The 18011-nt window shown below is 41.8% G+C and overlaps 1 protein-coding gene across 2 annotated transcripts in view; it reads right to left on the bottom strand.

Moving 5' to 3' along the window:
• Positions 1 to 17784, bottom strand: part of PPP3CA (protein phosphatase 3 catalytic subunit alpha) — a 305294-nt gene extending 287510 nt beyond the window's left edge. For both annotated transcript variants that reach the window (XM_059922488.1, XM_059922487.1), the window contains exon 1: positions 16995 to 17784. In XM_059922488.1, coding sequence (XP_059778471.1) covers positions 16995 to 17052 — 58 coding nt within the window. In that variant the 5' untranslated portion in view covers positions 17053 to 17784. The remainder of the gene's footprint in view (positions 1 to 16994) is intronic.
• Positions 17785 to 18011: the final 227 nt, after the last annotated feature.

Genomic DNA, 18011 nt, shown 5'->3' on the forward strand with positions numbered 1-18011 from the left:
ATAAGAACAAATTCTAAAGCCTGGAATGTACTACAAATATGCTGGCCTCCCTCTTTAGTTAAAGAAAGAACAAATAGTAAAATGAGTTCAGAAGTCGTACTTTCTAGGGGAATTCTCGAAAGAAGCACTCTATGTTAATCTTCTACTTTACAATTTCACTCTTAAGACACAAGTTAAAGCCACATTTTAAAAAAAAGTAACCAAGTATGTTTCTTCCATAGTTTTCATACTGTTCATATATGGAATGAATGGAACCCTTAGTCACTGGTTATTTTACTTAGATATTCCTATCTGAATACAGACTTACCTGATATTTTTCTTATACTAATAACATTCAAATTATCTATGCATGCAATAACAAACACTAAGCATAATCATACCTCGGTATCAATTTCCTTAAAAGGTAAAGCTTATTTCAGGCAAGGTCTGGCTCAAGGATTAAAATAAACACACACAGCAGGAAAGTTGTAACGTATATTCTGTGTCTTCAAGCCATGAAATATATATTTATTTATACATATATATTTATAAATAAAAAATAAGAACTGTCAATGAAATACCCTAGTTGTACTGCACTCTAAGAATTAAGGTTATTCAAATTTTTTCTTCTATGTGTTAATGAACACCTTTAAACAACCACCAAAAAAAAAAAAAAAATCATATTTGAAATCCAAGGTTCACAAAAATGTCACAGGGGGAAAAAAGGAGAGGAAAAGAAAATATGAACCTAAGATGATTCCAGCAGGGAAGAAACTTTCCCACATACAAAGGTATTAGCCATGAAGCAAGGGAAAGCCAGAGGCCTCAGTATGAAATTGGAGCTCCCTGAATTTACACTCAGGGCATCAAGGCAGGGTGCTCCAACTTTCGTTCCAGCTGAGCCTGTGACCTACAGCTATTTTACCTGCAAGACTTCTCACAGTCAGTCCAACCAGGTTTAGCTAGATCAGAAATGTGTTTAGCAATCATATGAACAAAGAAATAAATTTCTCTAATCACCTGCCTCAGAGAAGCATTAAAATTCTCAATCTGAATCATCACCCTTTTAAGTAATTACAACATTGGTTTAAAATGCAACTAGGCTAGTCCTCAGCATTCGCCATAGTACAGAATGGTTACAAGTGGTTAACGAAAAATTCTGATCTCAGAACGATGCGCATTTGCATCTAAAATGCTCCGATGAAACCACATAACTCCCTCCTCAAAATGTTTCATGTGACGTCTCCTTGAAGTGGCTTTCACTTTAGCTATGTGTGGCTTCCTTTATTTGCTTTAGTGACAAAAATATGAAAATGAATATAAAGAAGCAAAGACTCTAAAACAAAGGCCAACAGTAGATACCAGAGCCAGCACTAGATTTTTTTTTCATGGTTTTAACCTAGAGGAAAAACTCAAGGTCCAATAAAAATACCTTCTTTATGTAACTCACAGTTAGCACTCTTTTTACGCTTTAGATTAGTTTGTCTTATAACACCATGATAAGGTCAGCAGTGCCAAGTAAAGCCCGGTTAACAGTCCCATTGCTTGTGAACCTCAGCTACATATTTCTAAAACAGAAGCCGATAGACTTGCCCCATTAGAAAGCAACATTTTTCTCCCACAGGAAAGGCTAATGATGTTCCACTAAAGTGATTTCCAGCAGCAACAACATTTTACATAAAAACAAATCCCTAATAAACTCTATTTTCTATCAATTCATTGATACCAACTAATGAATTTGGCCTTGAGTACACTTGAGCTTAGTGTCATGGTGGTAAAAGTCCAGGATCTGGAGTCCAAATACCTGCTGCACCACTTAACTCGCTGCATGACCTTGGAAGGGTACTGAATCTCCCCTAGCCTCAGTGTGATTAGGATAGAGCTAGGTAATGCATGTGCAGGGCATATACATTAATGTTATTAATATTTTTAGAATAGAAAGCTCATATATGTGTGTGTGTGTGTATATATATATATTCACTTTATTATTTATTTACTTTGAGCGAGATCCTATGGAGAAACAAAGTAGCTGACAGGTTAACAAAGTGTTCTCTTCAAATACAATCAGGTGAAATAGCATATTACAAAACATATGCCATTAATAAACACACCAACTCTCTAACCATTATCCATGGAAAATTCATTCCTTCCACTCCCTGAAATGACAAAAGGTTAAAGTAAGTCTCAGGGCAGGCAAAGGCATTGGAAATTTTTTTTTAATTTATCATTCTAAAGTACAGCTACAGAAAAACACATCAATTAGGTAAGGAAAAGGTCAAGGACAATGATTACTCAAGCACCTCCCTTTTTTTTTTTTTTTTTTAACAGAAGCCACAAGTTTTTTATTAACACAGGTGGGATTTTTTCCCATGTTATATATGCAGAACCTAAAATAAAGATTTGTGAACTCACTCATCCAAACTGACTGGCTCTAAAAATTCATTTGGTTGCCAGGCTTAAATAAAGGCCTAGGCAAATCTACTAAGGACATAAATTGGGGCAAATAGAAAGAAGAGGTAAAAGAATCCATATATTTAAATAAAAGATTTAAAAAGCCTAGAACCTTATATTATATTATTAGCACAAGCTAATGCTTGTGCTTAGAAGTGTGTAAAATAATTACAAAATCCAGAGTAAAAGAGACCTGGCTTATACGTTCACATGAAAATGCCTGGGGAGATGGATAAGGAAGTCAGGGATTCCGTAAGTCAAGCGTACTAGAAAAAGTAATCCAACCTGGGCTACATTAATAAAAAGTATGATATTGGAGGAGAAAAAAAGGAAGTACTGATATCACTATGTTTTAGCGATGATCACGTATAGCTTTTCCAGTCAATTCGTTTGCTGGAGGGAAAAAAAAAAATTGATTAATTATGTGCCAGTCATCATGCTAAGCCTGGGGAGATGAAGTGAATAGAGCCTTGTCCTTGAAGATTTCACAGTTAAAGAGAAAGTTGTGTTGCAAATGTTTGTGATACCCTGTGTGTACCAAGAACAAGAGGAAGCACAGACAGCTATGCCTGAGGGGATCATAAAAGTAAGTTTTACACAGAAGGACACAATAATGAGCAAGAGTGTTCCATGCAGAGGTACAACAAACAGAAAACCATAGAAGGTATCACTGGGATTTTTAAGTTGTTCAGTTTAGTTCCATCAACTTTATACAAACCAAATAGCCCCATGCATGCAGAATACACATGTGACTAAAAAATGTTCTCCCTGCTCCCGAGAACTTATATTGTAATAAACTGAAGACACTTAAAGTAAGTTCAGCACAATGTGACATATGCTATATATACTGTAAATATTTTTGATATTCAGGCAATAAGCGTCAAATCCTATAATATAAAGAGTTCCTAAAATTCAGTGAGAAAAAGATCACCAAAAATGGGATTAGCTGAATCAGATGTTCATTTTTAAATGATCACTCTAATGACAATGAATGTTAGAGAGGGGACAAGTTTGAAAACAAAGAGACTAATGTTGGGAGGACACTGCTGCACTGGGTGAAGTATTTAAAAGATCTGAACTGAAGGACAGATTTAATTAACTGGATAGATGGTGGTCACATCGCGCCCAGGATAGAAAACACAGGAGAAAAAATACCCCACTTTACTTTCACCATATCCATCCACAGCAACTGCTGCATATAGGGTTTGAGAGAAAGATCCAGACAAAAGACTAGGTAGCAAATACAGATGTGTCGATCATCAGCCTATAAGCAGGAGTAAATCCTATGAGTGTAAGGAGGTGAAACTGCCTGGAAGAACTTGTAAAGGGATAAAAGAACATTTAGGATTCAATCAGGACGAGCTGAAAAGTCAGAGAAAGAGGAAATCCATGCAAGACAATGAGGACAATGTTTCAGGAAGAAAGAGGTGGCCCACCATGTCAAATATCACAGAGGCCAGCAACTGGACAGTCATTGGTGACCTTTGCCATACTGTTTCAGAGGAATGGTAGAGGCCCCCAAACTACAATAGATTTGACAGTGGGTAGGAGGTGACAAAGTATATGCTTTAATGCAGGTTACTTCTAGAAGAAGAACGCTGCGCTTTCAAGGGAGCTGTCCAACAATAAAATAACAATACCTAACAGCTACCGAGGGCTCTTTTTGAGCAGGCAGTAGGGAAGGCATTTCACATACAATTCCTCTCCTGGCTACCACCACTTTCAAAATCAGTATTACTGTTTCCACTTTTCAGTTAAGAAAAAAATGGGTTCGGGATGATTACATAACTTCCCCATGAACACACAGCCGACACATGGAGAAAGGAGGATTGAAATGCAGGTTCTGTCAAACCATAAACCAGTACTCTTTCCACACTCTGACGCTGCCTCCCCATCACTGGAAATTAGGAGGAGTAGGGGGTTGTTAACCATTTAACAGGAAGGTCTTTTTTTTTTTTTTTTTTTGAAGATAGCTAACTAGTTGACTTTAAAAGTCACTTCCACCTTCAATAGCCCATGATTCTCTCATATACTTTGCTCGCAGGTAGCTGTAATAGCTACAGAATTTCAGATCTAAATGCTCATCACTCCTTTTGCAGCACTTTCTATGCCATCTTCACTTTAAAATAAGCCCACAAGGCTTCCCTGGTGGCGCAGTGGTTGAGAGTCCGCCTGCCAATGCAGAGGACACGGGTTCAAGCCCTGGTCTGGGAAGATCCCACATGCCGCGGAGCGACTAGGTCCGTGGGCCACAACTACTGAGCCTGCGCGGCTGGAGCCTGTGCTCCGCAACGAGAGAGGCCGCGATAGTGAGAGGCCCGCGCACCGCGATGAAGAGTGGTCCCCACTTGCCGCAACTAGAGAAAAGCCTTCGCACAGAAACGAAGACCCAACACAGCCATAAATTTAAAAAAATTTAAAAAAATAAAAATAAATAAGCCCACATCCTAACAATGTGCCTATCATGCTACACACAGAGAAAATTAATATCGGTTCCATTTATTTTTGCCAAAAAATGAAAGTACAGTCTCTGAAGACAGTCACTTCCGTTTCCGCACTCCACAGCGTGCTGCATCTTCTGCTATTAAAGTAATTATAACTTATATTGTGATTTACTTTCACACCCCACGCTGGAGAGTAACCTTCAGAGACTGTCTACTTTATTGGAAGCCCTGAGAACACAGCACAGAGCCAGGAAGCAGGGGGCACTAAAACTCTGATGCACGCGTGCACGGACAGAACGGAAGAATGGATGGAGAGATGGATGGTGTGGTAAGTGAAGGAAATAATATTTTTTAACAGCTATTTTACACTTGATAATGGATTATTTAATCTATTTACCAACTGGGGGATATTACAATGATATACGTGAAGGAAGCAGTATGGAAAATTGAGTGGTACAAGAGGCATGGGATATGGGTTTAAAGAGAAATGAACGTTCATTCACAAAAAGGCTCCTAAAATACATGATTTTTCCTGGATTCAATACCACCCAAAGGCAAAAAAAAAAAAAAAAACTAGTCAATTCACTAAATTATTTTTTAAAGATCAGTTACTTTCGAAACCTCTATCAAGAAGGCCAATCTTATCCTAAATAAGTAATTTATCATGGAATTTCAGGTGTGACCCCTAGGAGATGTTCGAGGAGAGAAAGCTTCATAAGGCACTTTGAAATCACCCCAAAAGTACCTACCTATATGTTTCAAGATCTATTCAATCTACAGATCTGGCTAGCAAAGGTCTGTTCTCTACTCTCAAGTCTCAGACTTTTTTTTCTATCAAGATGCATATGACATGACATTCACTTGCACAGAATATTAGCATGAGTGAATCCAGGTTCTAATAAACTATCCTCAAAAATGCTCACGGAAATGAAGGCAAACACTGCCACAGCTTACAAGAATGTCTGATTTCCACTGTGATTAAAGGCCTATCGGTAAGATCAAGAGGACTGCAAGCTATGCAAATACCCACCGTGACAGCTGCAGCTCCATCCCTTCCTCTCCCGCATGAGGAAACACATCAGGATGAAGTGAAAGTAACATTTTAAGGCTGAACTTGAATCCACCCTAGTTTATATATAGATATTTTAAAATAAGTCATTTGCAAACTTCTGTACGTCGTTATCAGTAGCTGTTAACACCTCACAGCTGAGTGTAACACAGAAATGTGTTGTGACACTGCACTTGGAAGCCACTGGCCTCTTTTAGGCCCCGGTGAAACTTAAACCAGTTATCAAATTACAATCGGACTCACTGGGTTAGCCAATTTCAATGGCCTTAGGAGCTGTTTATCAACAACTATGAAAGACAGAGTGTGCCAGAAGTTAGAGCAGGCAGAAGAGGCAGGTTTGGGCTCTGGTCAAGTGGGGTGCTGAGGTGCCTTCATGGTGTGATTTCAAAAGTAAACAAGGAACTTGGCCTGTCCTCAATTACCCCACTAAACCACCGTGGTGTCAGGCTATCACGCTGTCTTTAGTACTCGCCTGTATTACAAGTAAAAGCAAGCAAAATACAAACAATGCCTACAGAACTCACTGGTAAAATGCATCTGCTAGCCAGGTTTTCTGGAAAGCTCCTAGTTACAGAGCAGATTCGGTATTCAATACCTTAAAACTGCAGATGCAGAGGACTGGGAGAAGATACAATTGGAGGAAAATTCAGTAGGAAGGGCATGAGAAGAGCATCCCGACGCTGGGGGTCCTTACCCAGACAAGGGACATCATGGGATGGATGCTAGACTGGGCCCCCCAGTGAAGGATTTGAGTTCCAGGAAGTTTAAAGGTTAGCACAAGGGCACAGAAGGGCAAGAACAGTGAAGCAACCAAGCCCACGGTGCTGGAGGTTCCACACAAGGAAGTAAGCCAAGATGAACCTTTGCCCACTTCCCCAGTTTCAAGAGACCCTGACAACCTGATGTGGTTTTACAAGAAGGCTACTGGGATGGGGAAAAGCCCAGAAACCATGACATGTGGGAAAAAGCTAGAAGAGTTAAGAACAGGAAAGCTGTTTTTAGTATCAAATAAGCTCTCTTGTAAAAGACAGAAAAGGTTCATTTCATCGAACTCTGTAGGGCAATGCAAGGAACAACAAACATGTATGTCAGAGCATCAGACTGAGGTCAAACGTAAGGAAACATCCTGACGGGCCGAAATGGCCAGGATAGAGCAGGAGATCTTAAGAAGTCGGGAGCTCCTTCTCACTAGATATGTTCACAAGGCAGTGGAAAACTATCCCTCAGCGAGTCTGGACAGGGGTTCCACACTGAAGATAGCCTGAGCTAGGTTTCTGGGGCACCGTCCCATTCTAGGAGTCTGATTTGTTCGTTTTGGTTAGGCTCAGACTTGAGCAAGTGTAAGAGATAAAAGGTTTCCCACATAAAATCCGATCCCTCTCCCCAGTTCACAGTCAGAGGACTGGCTCCAGGCCAGACAGGAGTTAGATATCCAAGGTTTCTTCTAGCTTCAAATTTTCTTAATTTTAGTCTTAGATCTCATTTACACCCAAATAAATGAGGATCGTGTATTCTCTCTATTCAGAAGATCACCACAATGCATTCCAGGGTTAAATGTCCTTGACTGGTTATTAAAAAAAAAAAAAAATCACCTAAATCCCTAATGCTTCCGAACAGTGTTTTTTTCTCTTATCCACTTGATAGTGGTGATGGATAACATGAGTGTGATCCGCTGTAGAAGGAGACTTTTTAATATGTTAAATCTACAGTTAAATCACCACTCAACCTTTTCTTCTTAAGACTGAAGAATCTCTCCGTTCCTGTCACAATTTAAAATCCTTTAGTCACTCGGAGGGGACCTCTTTTTCTCCCCCCCCCAACATATACCAAATTGTCTACATCTGTTTCTAGAAGTGCATGTGCAGTGACACAGAGCACTCATGTAGAATCCTGACGAGAGGTGAAGCCAAGAGCGGTTCCCCCCGGCTGCTAAACGCAGATCAGCGAAGGCTGACAATGATGAGATTTTTATGTAGGAAACTATATAGTTTCCCTAGTCTTCAGCTCCTTGAAGGAAAAGTATTTCTGTGCTAGGGAGACATTAAATCCTGGCTCACAAACCAGAGCTGGGAAAGCCCCGGCTGGCCTGCTTTAACGGGGAGCCATATGACCGAGTCTGGGCCAGTGCAGATCCATCTGCGGTCCTCCGTGAGAGCCAGCAGAGCAGGCCGCTTACCATACCGCCTCCCTCCCTGCTGATGTGATGCCAGGGCCGTGCTTTCCTCAAAGCATTCACCGTGCAGCTATGCCATCAGGAGAGCTGACTCACAAGCAGCCTGCACTCCCGGCCTGAAGACTTTTTAGTATCATTACACAGACATCTCATATTTGGGCCTGCAGTACGTTTTACATCTCTGTCTTGATTCCTACACGTATTAACCTTTATTCATTTGGATTTGCGCGTTTCTCGAGGTAAGCAATATGATTGTGAAGTGAACTCTGGGCCTCCCAGATGCCTGCCACAATAGCTCACCCCACAGCCTGGGATCATCTCCAATCTTCCTGAGGAAAAAAAAACATCGCCTAACTTTGAGTAAATCGACCTATACACCCTTTGACACTGACTCGCTGAAAACTAAGCACTCCCTGGGTAAGCCACTATTGCCAGTTATGCTTCTGCAGGCTGGCTATTAGGCAAAACACATACAACCCCCAATTATAAAACAGAGTATTTCAAAACTCACGTGAAAAACACCTTCTACAGGATGGGCACTTACAAATCAAGAAACTCCTCACGTTTGTGAGCCACTCACGATTTAAGATCCACAAAATTTCAAAACAGAAAAGAACCCTATAATTTAAAATTTTAAATTTCTCTTATCCTTTACCTATTATTTCATTTATTTAACAATCATGTATCAAATGCCTGTTCTAGGGTAGGCCCTGTGCTAGAGCTAAAGATACAAAGATAAGTGGAACCAACCCCCAGTCTTCTGGGCTCTCCACTTCTGGGGAGGAGAGGCAGTCAGGTAAACAAATCATCACAGCAACGACATCTGAACTAAAGCTGTAATAATGAGAATTAAATGATGAGAACTGTTATCATGCCAATAATCAGACCCACACGAGAAGGTATGCATGTACTTTATTAACATTAAATATACAGAGCAGACCAACAATGCCAGGTTTAATAATAAAAAGAAATTTAATTCCTTTGTAAAAAGCAAAAAACTTATAACACAAACTTGAAGCCCTGACTCAGGTTCTGTCATTTTAAGAGAATATATTGTGCTTTTAATTTAATTTGATAAAATGGCATAGCTCACAAGATGTTTAAAAACAAATGTCAATGGATGGCTTAAAGCCCATTTAGGAGAATATAAGGAGTCAGCAGAGTTAGTGCCACCTTTTTTAACTTCTCACCGGCCCCTGTACCTTCCCACTAGATAGCATCCAGTGACACTGCTGGGGGCAGAGAAGGGCAGGAGCTTATGCTGGAGAAGGCTGCATTTCTGGATTACAAAAGCTTTACAGAAAATGATGAATTGAGATGTAAACAAAGGAAGAGAATTTTGCTTTGTTTTGGTTTCGATTTTTCGTGTTTTGTTTTTTGTCATGAGATTTGCCAGGTCATTGTTCTCTTCAAGTCCAAGTCTGGACAATAATTAAAACATATAAATCACCCAATAAATCAAACACTGAATGATTAACATATCTTTTCTCACTCGTCAAAAATTGATCGGCCTAAAGAGAAATACAACAGAAACTGAAAGAAAGCTTTCAAGTTCAAGTTAATATGCTAAGTTGTAAAGGATCTAGCCTTTTCAACTCAGCTGGCATAAAGCCAGCCCAAACGACCAAACAACAAAACTGCCCTCAATCTAACTGTGTCACCTTCGTAATGCCTTCTTCTCATATTCCATTCCCTGATGTCGCTGGAGAAGGCAGCATTCCACTTAACCAAGCGGTCACCATATAGAGCCATCTACAGAGAAGCAAAATTTATATAACGCACTCAAAATAAACGTATAATGTGTCTCCATTTATGGCTTCAGGAGACACGTGATAATTCTGCATTGCCCAAATCATTCAACAAGAATTTATTCAGTGCCCAAAGTGCAAGGCATTGAGCTAGGCACTATTAGCTAGGCACTATATTTCCCAAACTAAAAGTTTGTATACACATTTTAACAAATCATTTTATGTAACATCCAAGTAAATGCAGCAGCCTTGGGAGATCCAGTTTAGACACTGACATACGAAAATTTCCAAAACATTCCAATACTACATAGAGACAACTGAACATTTTAAATCAGAAGTAGTTGCTCCTCCCAAAAAGAAAAACTGGAGCTATACAGTCACTGTAGAAAGAGACTCTTTAACTCTTAGAATCCTGGAGCTGATGGGAAAATTTTTAAATTTTTAGCTCCATATGAATAAAATATTCTCTCTGAACATCAACCATCATTCTTCGGGTTTCACAACTACAGAAAGTATCTGAAATTGACAAACATTGAAAGGTGGTATGTCATAATCTCGAGACAGCTGTTAAGGTAAATCTTTGGTAATTTACTTGTTTGTTTTGCTCTTTTGCAGAGACATGCAGAATTTCCAGCTGTAAGGGACAGAAGTTCAAAGAAAGTCAGATAGACCACCTTTTAAAATAGAGTTGAATATATTTTGCTGTGAGGCAAAAGCACAGACTAGGGAAATAAAAAGAAAAACACAAAGTTCTATTCCTCTCTATGATGGTCTCAAAAGGAATCCATCCAATTCCAAAAACATAGCATTTTAATAACTGATAATTGCTTCCTCAGAGTTTGTATTTTTTTTAAATACCTGCATGTGCACTTGTGAAATGGATTTGAGATTCCAGCAATAGGTCTAAGTCCTCAAGTCGATAGTCCAACTGTTTTAAGCCATTATTCAGAACCCTTAACCGTGGAGGAATATGAAATTTTTAATTTGATTTCTTATATGAAATATAATGGATGGCTTATCAATGAATACAGCCTGTATGAATACAGGAGATGGAAATATTATAAAATAAAATGGGTTAAAAATGACAAAATGCAAAGAATATTAAAGACAGTTTACAAACTGAAACCCTGTTTCAGTCTACATCATTCCTGCCTGATGACTGTATTTTATAAAGGGAGTAGATCGCCTAAGAAACACTGGCTCCTATTTTCTAGAGCTTTCCCTAGAAATTAACAAAATCCTCAAACCAGAGTAACAATATGGGCCATTATCTGTAGTTCAGACAAACAGCCTTACAATAACACCTTTCAAAATAAAAGTAAATAAAACTCCTTACCAGGAGAGTACGCTATTTTTATTTCTGCGTATATATTGACATGAATAGAAAACACTGTTTAACAGTTTTCCTTTAGTAAACTTCATGCCAAGATCAAACCAGATTATAACATTTATCATCAGAATTTAAATTTCTGCTAAATATAAAGAAATAAAAGCTTCTCCTAATAAAACTATTTTATATAGCCAGTAATTCAATAAAGAAAATTTCAAAACAAAATGTGATATCCTGAATATTACTAAAAGAAGTGACAGTTTCAAACAGATGCGCAAGAGAGAAGAGCATCTTTGCCAAAGGGAAGAATTTGCTTACACTCACCTCCACTCTAGTCCCACCTGGGACCAACCATTCTATCTATTCTGGCTCCATTTCTTCAACCATAAAATCAATATCACATGAGCTACCACTGTAGACCCAAGGCATTCATGAATTTCAATATTAATGGTTCTGACTATTCTTGAGTGACCCTGAAAATACATTCACACGCTGTCATTTGTAATTCTGTGTCAGCAGTGACTGAATTGCCATTCCCAGGTGAGTGGACCAAGGGTAACTTTCCAGGCTCTCAACTCCCGTTTGATGATCTTCTGGTTCTCACAGGTGAGTGGCGAGTACAACTGCTGCCCATTTACATATAGGAAAAGTAGCCTGTGATGCTATTAACATGTAACAGTGGAATTATAGGAAGCTGGAACTCAAAATCTCACTGTATTCCTCTTGAACATCAGGAGAATGCTACACTAGAAAGCTGCTAAAAAAATTAACAAAATGATTTTTTAGTTTTTATCAAAGTTCCGTATCATGAATCATCATCATTCCTTATAGTTCTGGAAGTGTCCAATATCTTCACAAAACTTTCAAAATGGTCATTTAACTGGATTTGCTAAAAGGAGACTATGTCTAGAAAAATGCTGACTTCCAATGAGGTCACTCTAAATGGATTCTTTATTTGGTTTCATAATTAGTTTCAACTTTACACATGGCTGACACAAAAAAGATAAGGAAAAGCAGAAGAGGCCAATTATAAAAGCTATAAACGCATACTAAGTCATATTTCATATCTCTAAAATTACAAAAAGCACATCATAAACAAATAGATCTTAAAAGGCATATTTTTAAACTAATCTAAACAAATGTCAGAGTAAACCTCTAACTAGAGTCTAAGGTGTTACTTTTTTCACATTTTAACTGGATGTCTTAGATTGTTCTTTAAAGCAGAGGTTCTTCCCACAGTTCCCAAAAAACTATTATTTTTTAAATGTTAATTCTTCTAACTGATGGCACTGGAATTTCCCTGAATCCCAGTTGCAACTGCAGCCTTAAGCCTTAAGTCTACAGAATGTTTTGAAAACAATGCACTTGTGTTGTGTTTACTTTACAGTAGAAATCCTGAAAGGATTAAGCAATAGATCAATCTAATTTGTAATTAACAGCATTAATTTGCATGCTGTTCACTAAGTCCTGAAAAGAAGTTGTTCTCTTTTGAAGGATAGTCACCATGCCCAAATCGTGTTGCTTATAGTATTAATTAGATTAGCAGTCCCCTTTCTTCACATCCAGTGCTGATGTAAACTTCAGCCACCAAACAATGACATTTAGTCAAAGTTTCAATTAATGACACTGAATTAATGCAGTTTTACTATACTCAAATGGAAAACCAGATACATGGAAAAACTCAACTGATGGTAACAAACATCAGTAAAATAAATTCACAATGAGCTCTTCTTGACACACTGCAAAGAAATGGCGTTATTTAATATTTCATTTCAAGATCCAAACATGAAAGTTATCACTGATGTACCATATTTTTGTTTTCTTTAATTAAGTAGTATTACCAGCCTCATTCAGCTACAAATACTAGTGGCTTGAATCCCTATTTACTTAACATTTTACTTAGCTACAATCGTCTTGCTTATAAGATCCTAGATATCTTTCCAGAATTTCTCTATGTGTACTTTGTCTACACAAATACTATATAAGCTGACAATACACAAAAGGACATCTCCTTTTTTTGCATTCCCAAGAGTTAAAAGCAATCTGACACAAAGCACAAGAGTCCCCTAACTAGAGCTTTTGAGAAATTCCCCAAAATGCTTCCCAGGAATTGACCCCTCAACAACCTACCATGGTATCTGGAATTTCTACCATTAAAGTCAGTTTGGGTTAAGGTAAAAGGCCCATTACAAAATACCTGGAGATGGGAAGAGAGGAAAGGGCAAGGGATATAACAAAGCAGCAGACTTGTCACATACAGTTCTATTTCCTCCAAGTGTTTAACTGTCATATAAGCAAAGTTCTACAGCCCAGCCCGTAGGGAATGTTAGGGCCACACGAAGAAGAGTTAAAGACAGGAACAGGCAGGGAGACATGAAGGGAAGCCAGAGTTTGGAACAAGGCCCGTGGAGCACCACTGAAGAGAAAAAACCAGACTATGGGTTGTATTAAGGGAGGAGAGGGGGAAATAGTCATTCTTCTATTTATTGCCTTCTGTCTTTTGCCTTATAATTATACAATGTTTCTTTTTAAAAATATGAAACAGTAAATGGATCAAACTATTCTGCTTTCCAACAAATGGCACTACCAAGATGTTTTCTCTGAATTGTTTTACTTTCCATTGTTTTTATGCAAGAACAGACAAAATGAAACAGCCCAACTTTTGCTAGATGAAGTAACTTTCTTTCTGAGGTTATCTAAACGAATGCTTTTCCTCTCCAATGCTGCCATGCCCTTCCATTATTAAGGTTTAAAAACTGACCAGGGTCTGTGAACACACTCAAGAAGATGCTGAAAATCTGAAAAATTACAGTCAGTTGAGACTAAAACTCAACCTACCTACCTTTCTAAAGTTGCATTCTGGAAATACAAATCAAGAAAGCCGTCACATCATCGCATTACTACAAACAAAACCACAAGCACAGCTTTATTTGTAAACAGCAGTTTGTTATACAACAAAAGCCGGATCACACTAATGAAGATAACTGTAAACAAACGCCATGGCCTGCCGCAGTAATAATGATCCGAATTCTTCTTATTTCTATTTGTGAGTCAATGTTATCTGTACTTTATAAAGTGAAAGAATACTTAAGGAGCGAAAAAATTTCACTTGCCTACTTTAAAAACATGAGTCAATCTCAGACCACTGAGATAAAAGTTCTAACAAAATTTAGAGTAAAGTCATGGCTTCATGGCTTCGTGAACTATGTCTTATTGAATTTTTGTAAATGTGAAAAATCGTTTGGTAACCTGTATTCCATTCTGCAAATATGTATTTCCTACTCATTAAGCACATACATATGTTTTCATGTGGAAATGCTATGTCATAGAAGACTGATAATCAAAATAGATTATCATCTCAACTGATGGTAAAAATCATACGTATGACAAAATGTCAAATCCAACTTTCAATAATGCCTCTTAAGCCAACCATATAAAGTCTGTAAGAAAGCATAAGAGGAAAAGCAGTAGTATATCCACCTTAAAATCAGGATTCATCATAAAACCTTTTCTATAAACAAAATTTCATTTAAAATTTCACATCAAGATCCCTATCAAAATATATGCAAAATTAACTTTTCCTATTTTGAATCTATTACATCCAACTGCATTTCAGTTCTGCAAAAATAGGTAAACCAAATTTATTTGAATTATGGGTGGTCATGTGTATGTATAAAGAAAAGCCATTTACAATAGTATGTATATAATACAGTACTGTAAAAAGGCAAGACAAAATAGCCATGGAATGGTTCAATGGGCTCTTTCACATCAACTGGTAAAGACATCAAGCCAGAATGTATGAACAATTATTTTCACATTCTTCACTTGATGATAATTTTACATTTACATTAAGAAGCCACACTTTGCGATTTAAAACACAGAACTGATCTTATGCGTACACATATGAGTGTTTTCTAATTGCTGACACATTTACTGCTATCATTTTAATTGTAAGCTTTACATCAAGTGTTTTGAAAAAAGGTAATCTCAACATATAGATTGGGGTTACACCTAAACTTCACACCTTAGGGAGATATTTGTTATTCTCTGATATTTCAGCAAAAGGTCTTAATTTTTGAAAATGTCAACAGAGGCCCTTAACACAAAACATAGTTCTTTGGAATGAATGTGAATTGACTGTTTACATGAGAATCCATGCCTGCAGAAATAATAGCTGTGCATCAGTAGACCTACTTCAAGTCATTTTTGTAGAGATATTACCTCCTTCTTTAGATGGGTCTGTGAATACTGCACTGAAGCAGGAATGATTCTAATAGAACCAAAACAAGAGAAGAGAGAAGACACACATACACACACTCACATTACTTTAAAAAAAAACTGAGCAAACCTGAGTGAAGCAATGAATAGTTCCGAAGTCCCATAAGGACTTATGCATCATGTATGGTCTTTAGACTGCTGGGTTACTTCACCTAAGTGCTCACGGTGCCTATGACTTCATTGCCTTGCACTCTACTTGCATGCTCAGGCCACATGAGATACTATCTCTGTTCTGCACAAAACACACAGGCATATACACACACACACTTTCCCTCTAAACCGTCCAGCGCTGTGTCCAATGTCAGAGGCCCGCTCTGCGCGTAGCCCGTGCCCATACCTACTCTGCGCCGCGTCCTGACTCCAGGAACGCAGGGGATACTACATTAAGTAGGGATACTACTTAATCCTGGTGTATCTGCTCTGCGGCCTCATCCTTCCAGGATTCACAGCAAGGTTCCTCCCCCACTCCACCACGGAATACAACGGAGACGGCGGATTCCCCAGTGCGAGAGAGGAGACCACTACCTGCCCCCTTCCTCACCCCACGCATCCCGGCTTCTCTTCGCCAGAAACCCCAGGGCCCTCGCCGCCAGGAGTCTGTGATCCCGGGGCGGGGGAGAAGAGCCAATGATAGGAATCAAATAGCCCGTTAACAAGCGGGTGCCAGGGGCACGGAAGAAGTGAGCGGGGTGAGGTTACCGCCGGGGAGGTGTGCTCCAGCAGGGCACCCTTCAAGAGCAATGACAGCTCGGCGGGGGCAGGCTGGGGGCGGCGAGGGAGGCTGGGGAACCGCTTTCCGTGTCTTTCTCAGGGCCTGCGGGGGAATCCCGGGGCGGCAGCGGCGGGGCACTCGGGTCGTTCCCCGCCTCCCACGCCCCCTGCGCGTCCCCTCCGCCACCCCCTCCCTGCGGCCGCCCCCGCCCCGCGCGGAAGGAAGCGCCGGGCTCCCCCCACGCTCTCCCGCTCTCTCGCGAGTCCTGTGCGGGCCCTTTCAGGGGGAAGGGAAGAGGGAGGGGGCGCGGAGGGAATTGCTGCAATGAAGCGCCGAGAGAACCCTGCCCGAGCGAGGCAGGCGGTGGAAAGCCACGGCCACATAAAAATGCCATATTAATTTTTTAAAAGCCATAAATCACCCCTCCCTCTGCAAAAGAAAACCATAAACCCGATCCCATGCAAGACTGCGAGCAGCCACCCACTTCCTATTTCTGTCACAGCAGCTACACCCTGCCAGCAACCACCCCCCGCGCGCCCCCTCCCGCCACCGCCACAGCCAACCCCGCCACCGCCTCCCCTCGGCTCAGCCATTTGCCAACTGACGCCCCCGTTAAATAAAAATGCCCCAAGTGGGGCCGGGTGGGAAGCCTGAGGGAAGGGCGCGCGAGGGAGGGGGTTCGAGGGTTGCACAATATCCTAGAAGGTCCGTGGCTGGAGCCGGGAGAGAACCCGGAGCGGGGGGAGGGGAAGCGAGCCGCCGGCGCCTGCGGCACACGGTGCACCCGGGCGACCGCGGCGCGCCGCTTACCTTTCACCACCCTGTCGGTCGTCGACAACTTGGGATCAATTGCCTTGGGCTCGGACATCTCCGGCCGCCGGGGGACAGCGACGCGCTGCTCGTCCGTCCTACTGCACACCCCGACCGGACCGGCGGGCCAGACACTCAACGCCGCCGCCGCGCTGCAAACCGCTTGGCTGGAGGTCTGGGCTCTGAGCTGGCTTGAAAGTTACTGCCTTCTCCGCGCGTCCCTCCTCCTCCTTCGCCGCCGCCGCCTTCACTCCTCCTCCGCCGCCGCCGCCGCCAGCCCCGCCGACTCTGCTCCGGGCTGCGCGTGTGTGGTGGTTATTTATTTATTTTCTAAGCACGCCTCTCGGTTCTTCTTTTATTCTTGGGGGAAGGGGGATGGGGAGGGGAAGCGCACACACGAGCACCCACCCCGGCACGGAGATCGGGCACCGCGGAATGGAGCCCCACGCGCGCACACTGCCGGGATTAAGACCGATCACATGGGGAGGGCTGGGGGCGAGGGAGGAGAGGCAGGGCCGCCGATGTCAGTGCCACCAGCCGCGCCTCGGCGTCCCCGGCGGCGGAGAGGCGGCCGCCGCTGCTGCTGCTGCTGCTGCTGCCGCCGCTGCCGCCGCTGCCGCTGCCGCTGCTTCCCCACACAGAGCACCGCCGCTGATCCGCGGCCGCCGGAGACGTCCCGCCGCCGCTCTCGGCCGCGCTCGCCTCTGCCTCCCCGCGCTGCTCCTTCACTCACACAGGCACAGCCGCGGAGCTCGGCAGACACAGTCCCTGGCGCAACCTACCCTCCGCCACCGCCGCCGCCGCCGCCACCGCTCCCGCCTCCGCCTCCTCCCCTTCCTCCTCCCGGCCCCCGCCTCTAGCTCTCCGGTAGCCTCCTCCTCCCCGCGGAGCCCGCCCCCTACTCCCCCGACGTTGGAGCTGCGGGCGCTCATTGGCTAGCATGCGCGTCACTCACTGACAGCGGCGCTCCGCTCTGGCCCCGCCTCCCGCTCCTCCTCCTCGTCCCCGCCCCCCCGT

The sequence above is a fragment of the Balaenoptera ricei genome, chromosome 5 (assembly GCF_028023285.1).
Source record: "Balaenoptera ricei isolate mBalRic1 chromosome 5, mBalRic1.hap2, whole genome shotgun sequence".
Lineage (NCBI taxonomy): Eukaryota > Metazoa > Chordata > Mammalia > Artiodactyla > Balaenopteridae > Balaenoptera > Balaenoptera ricei.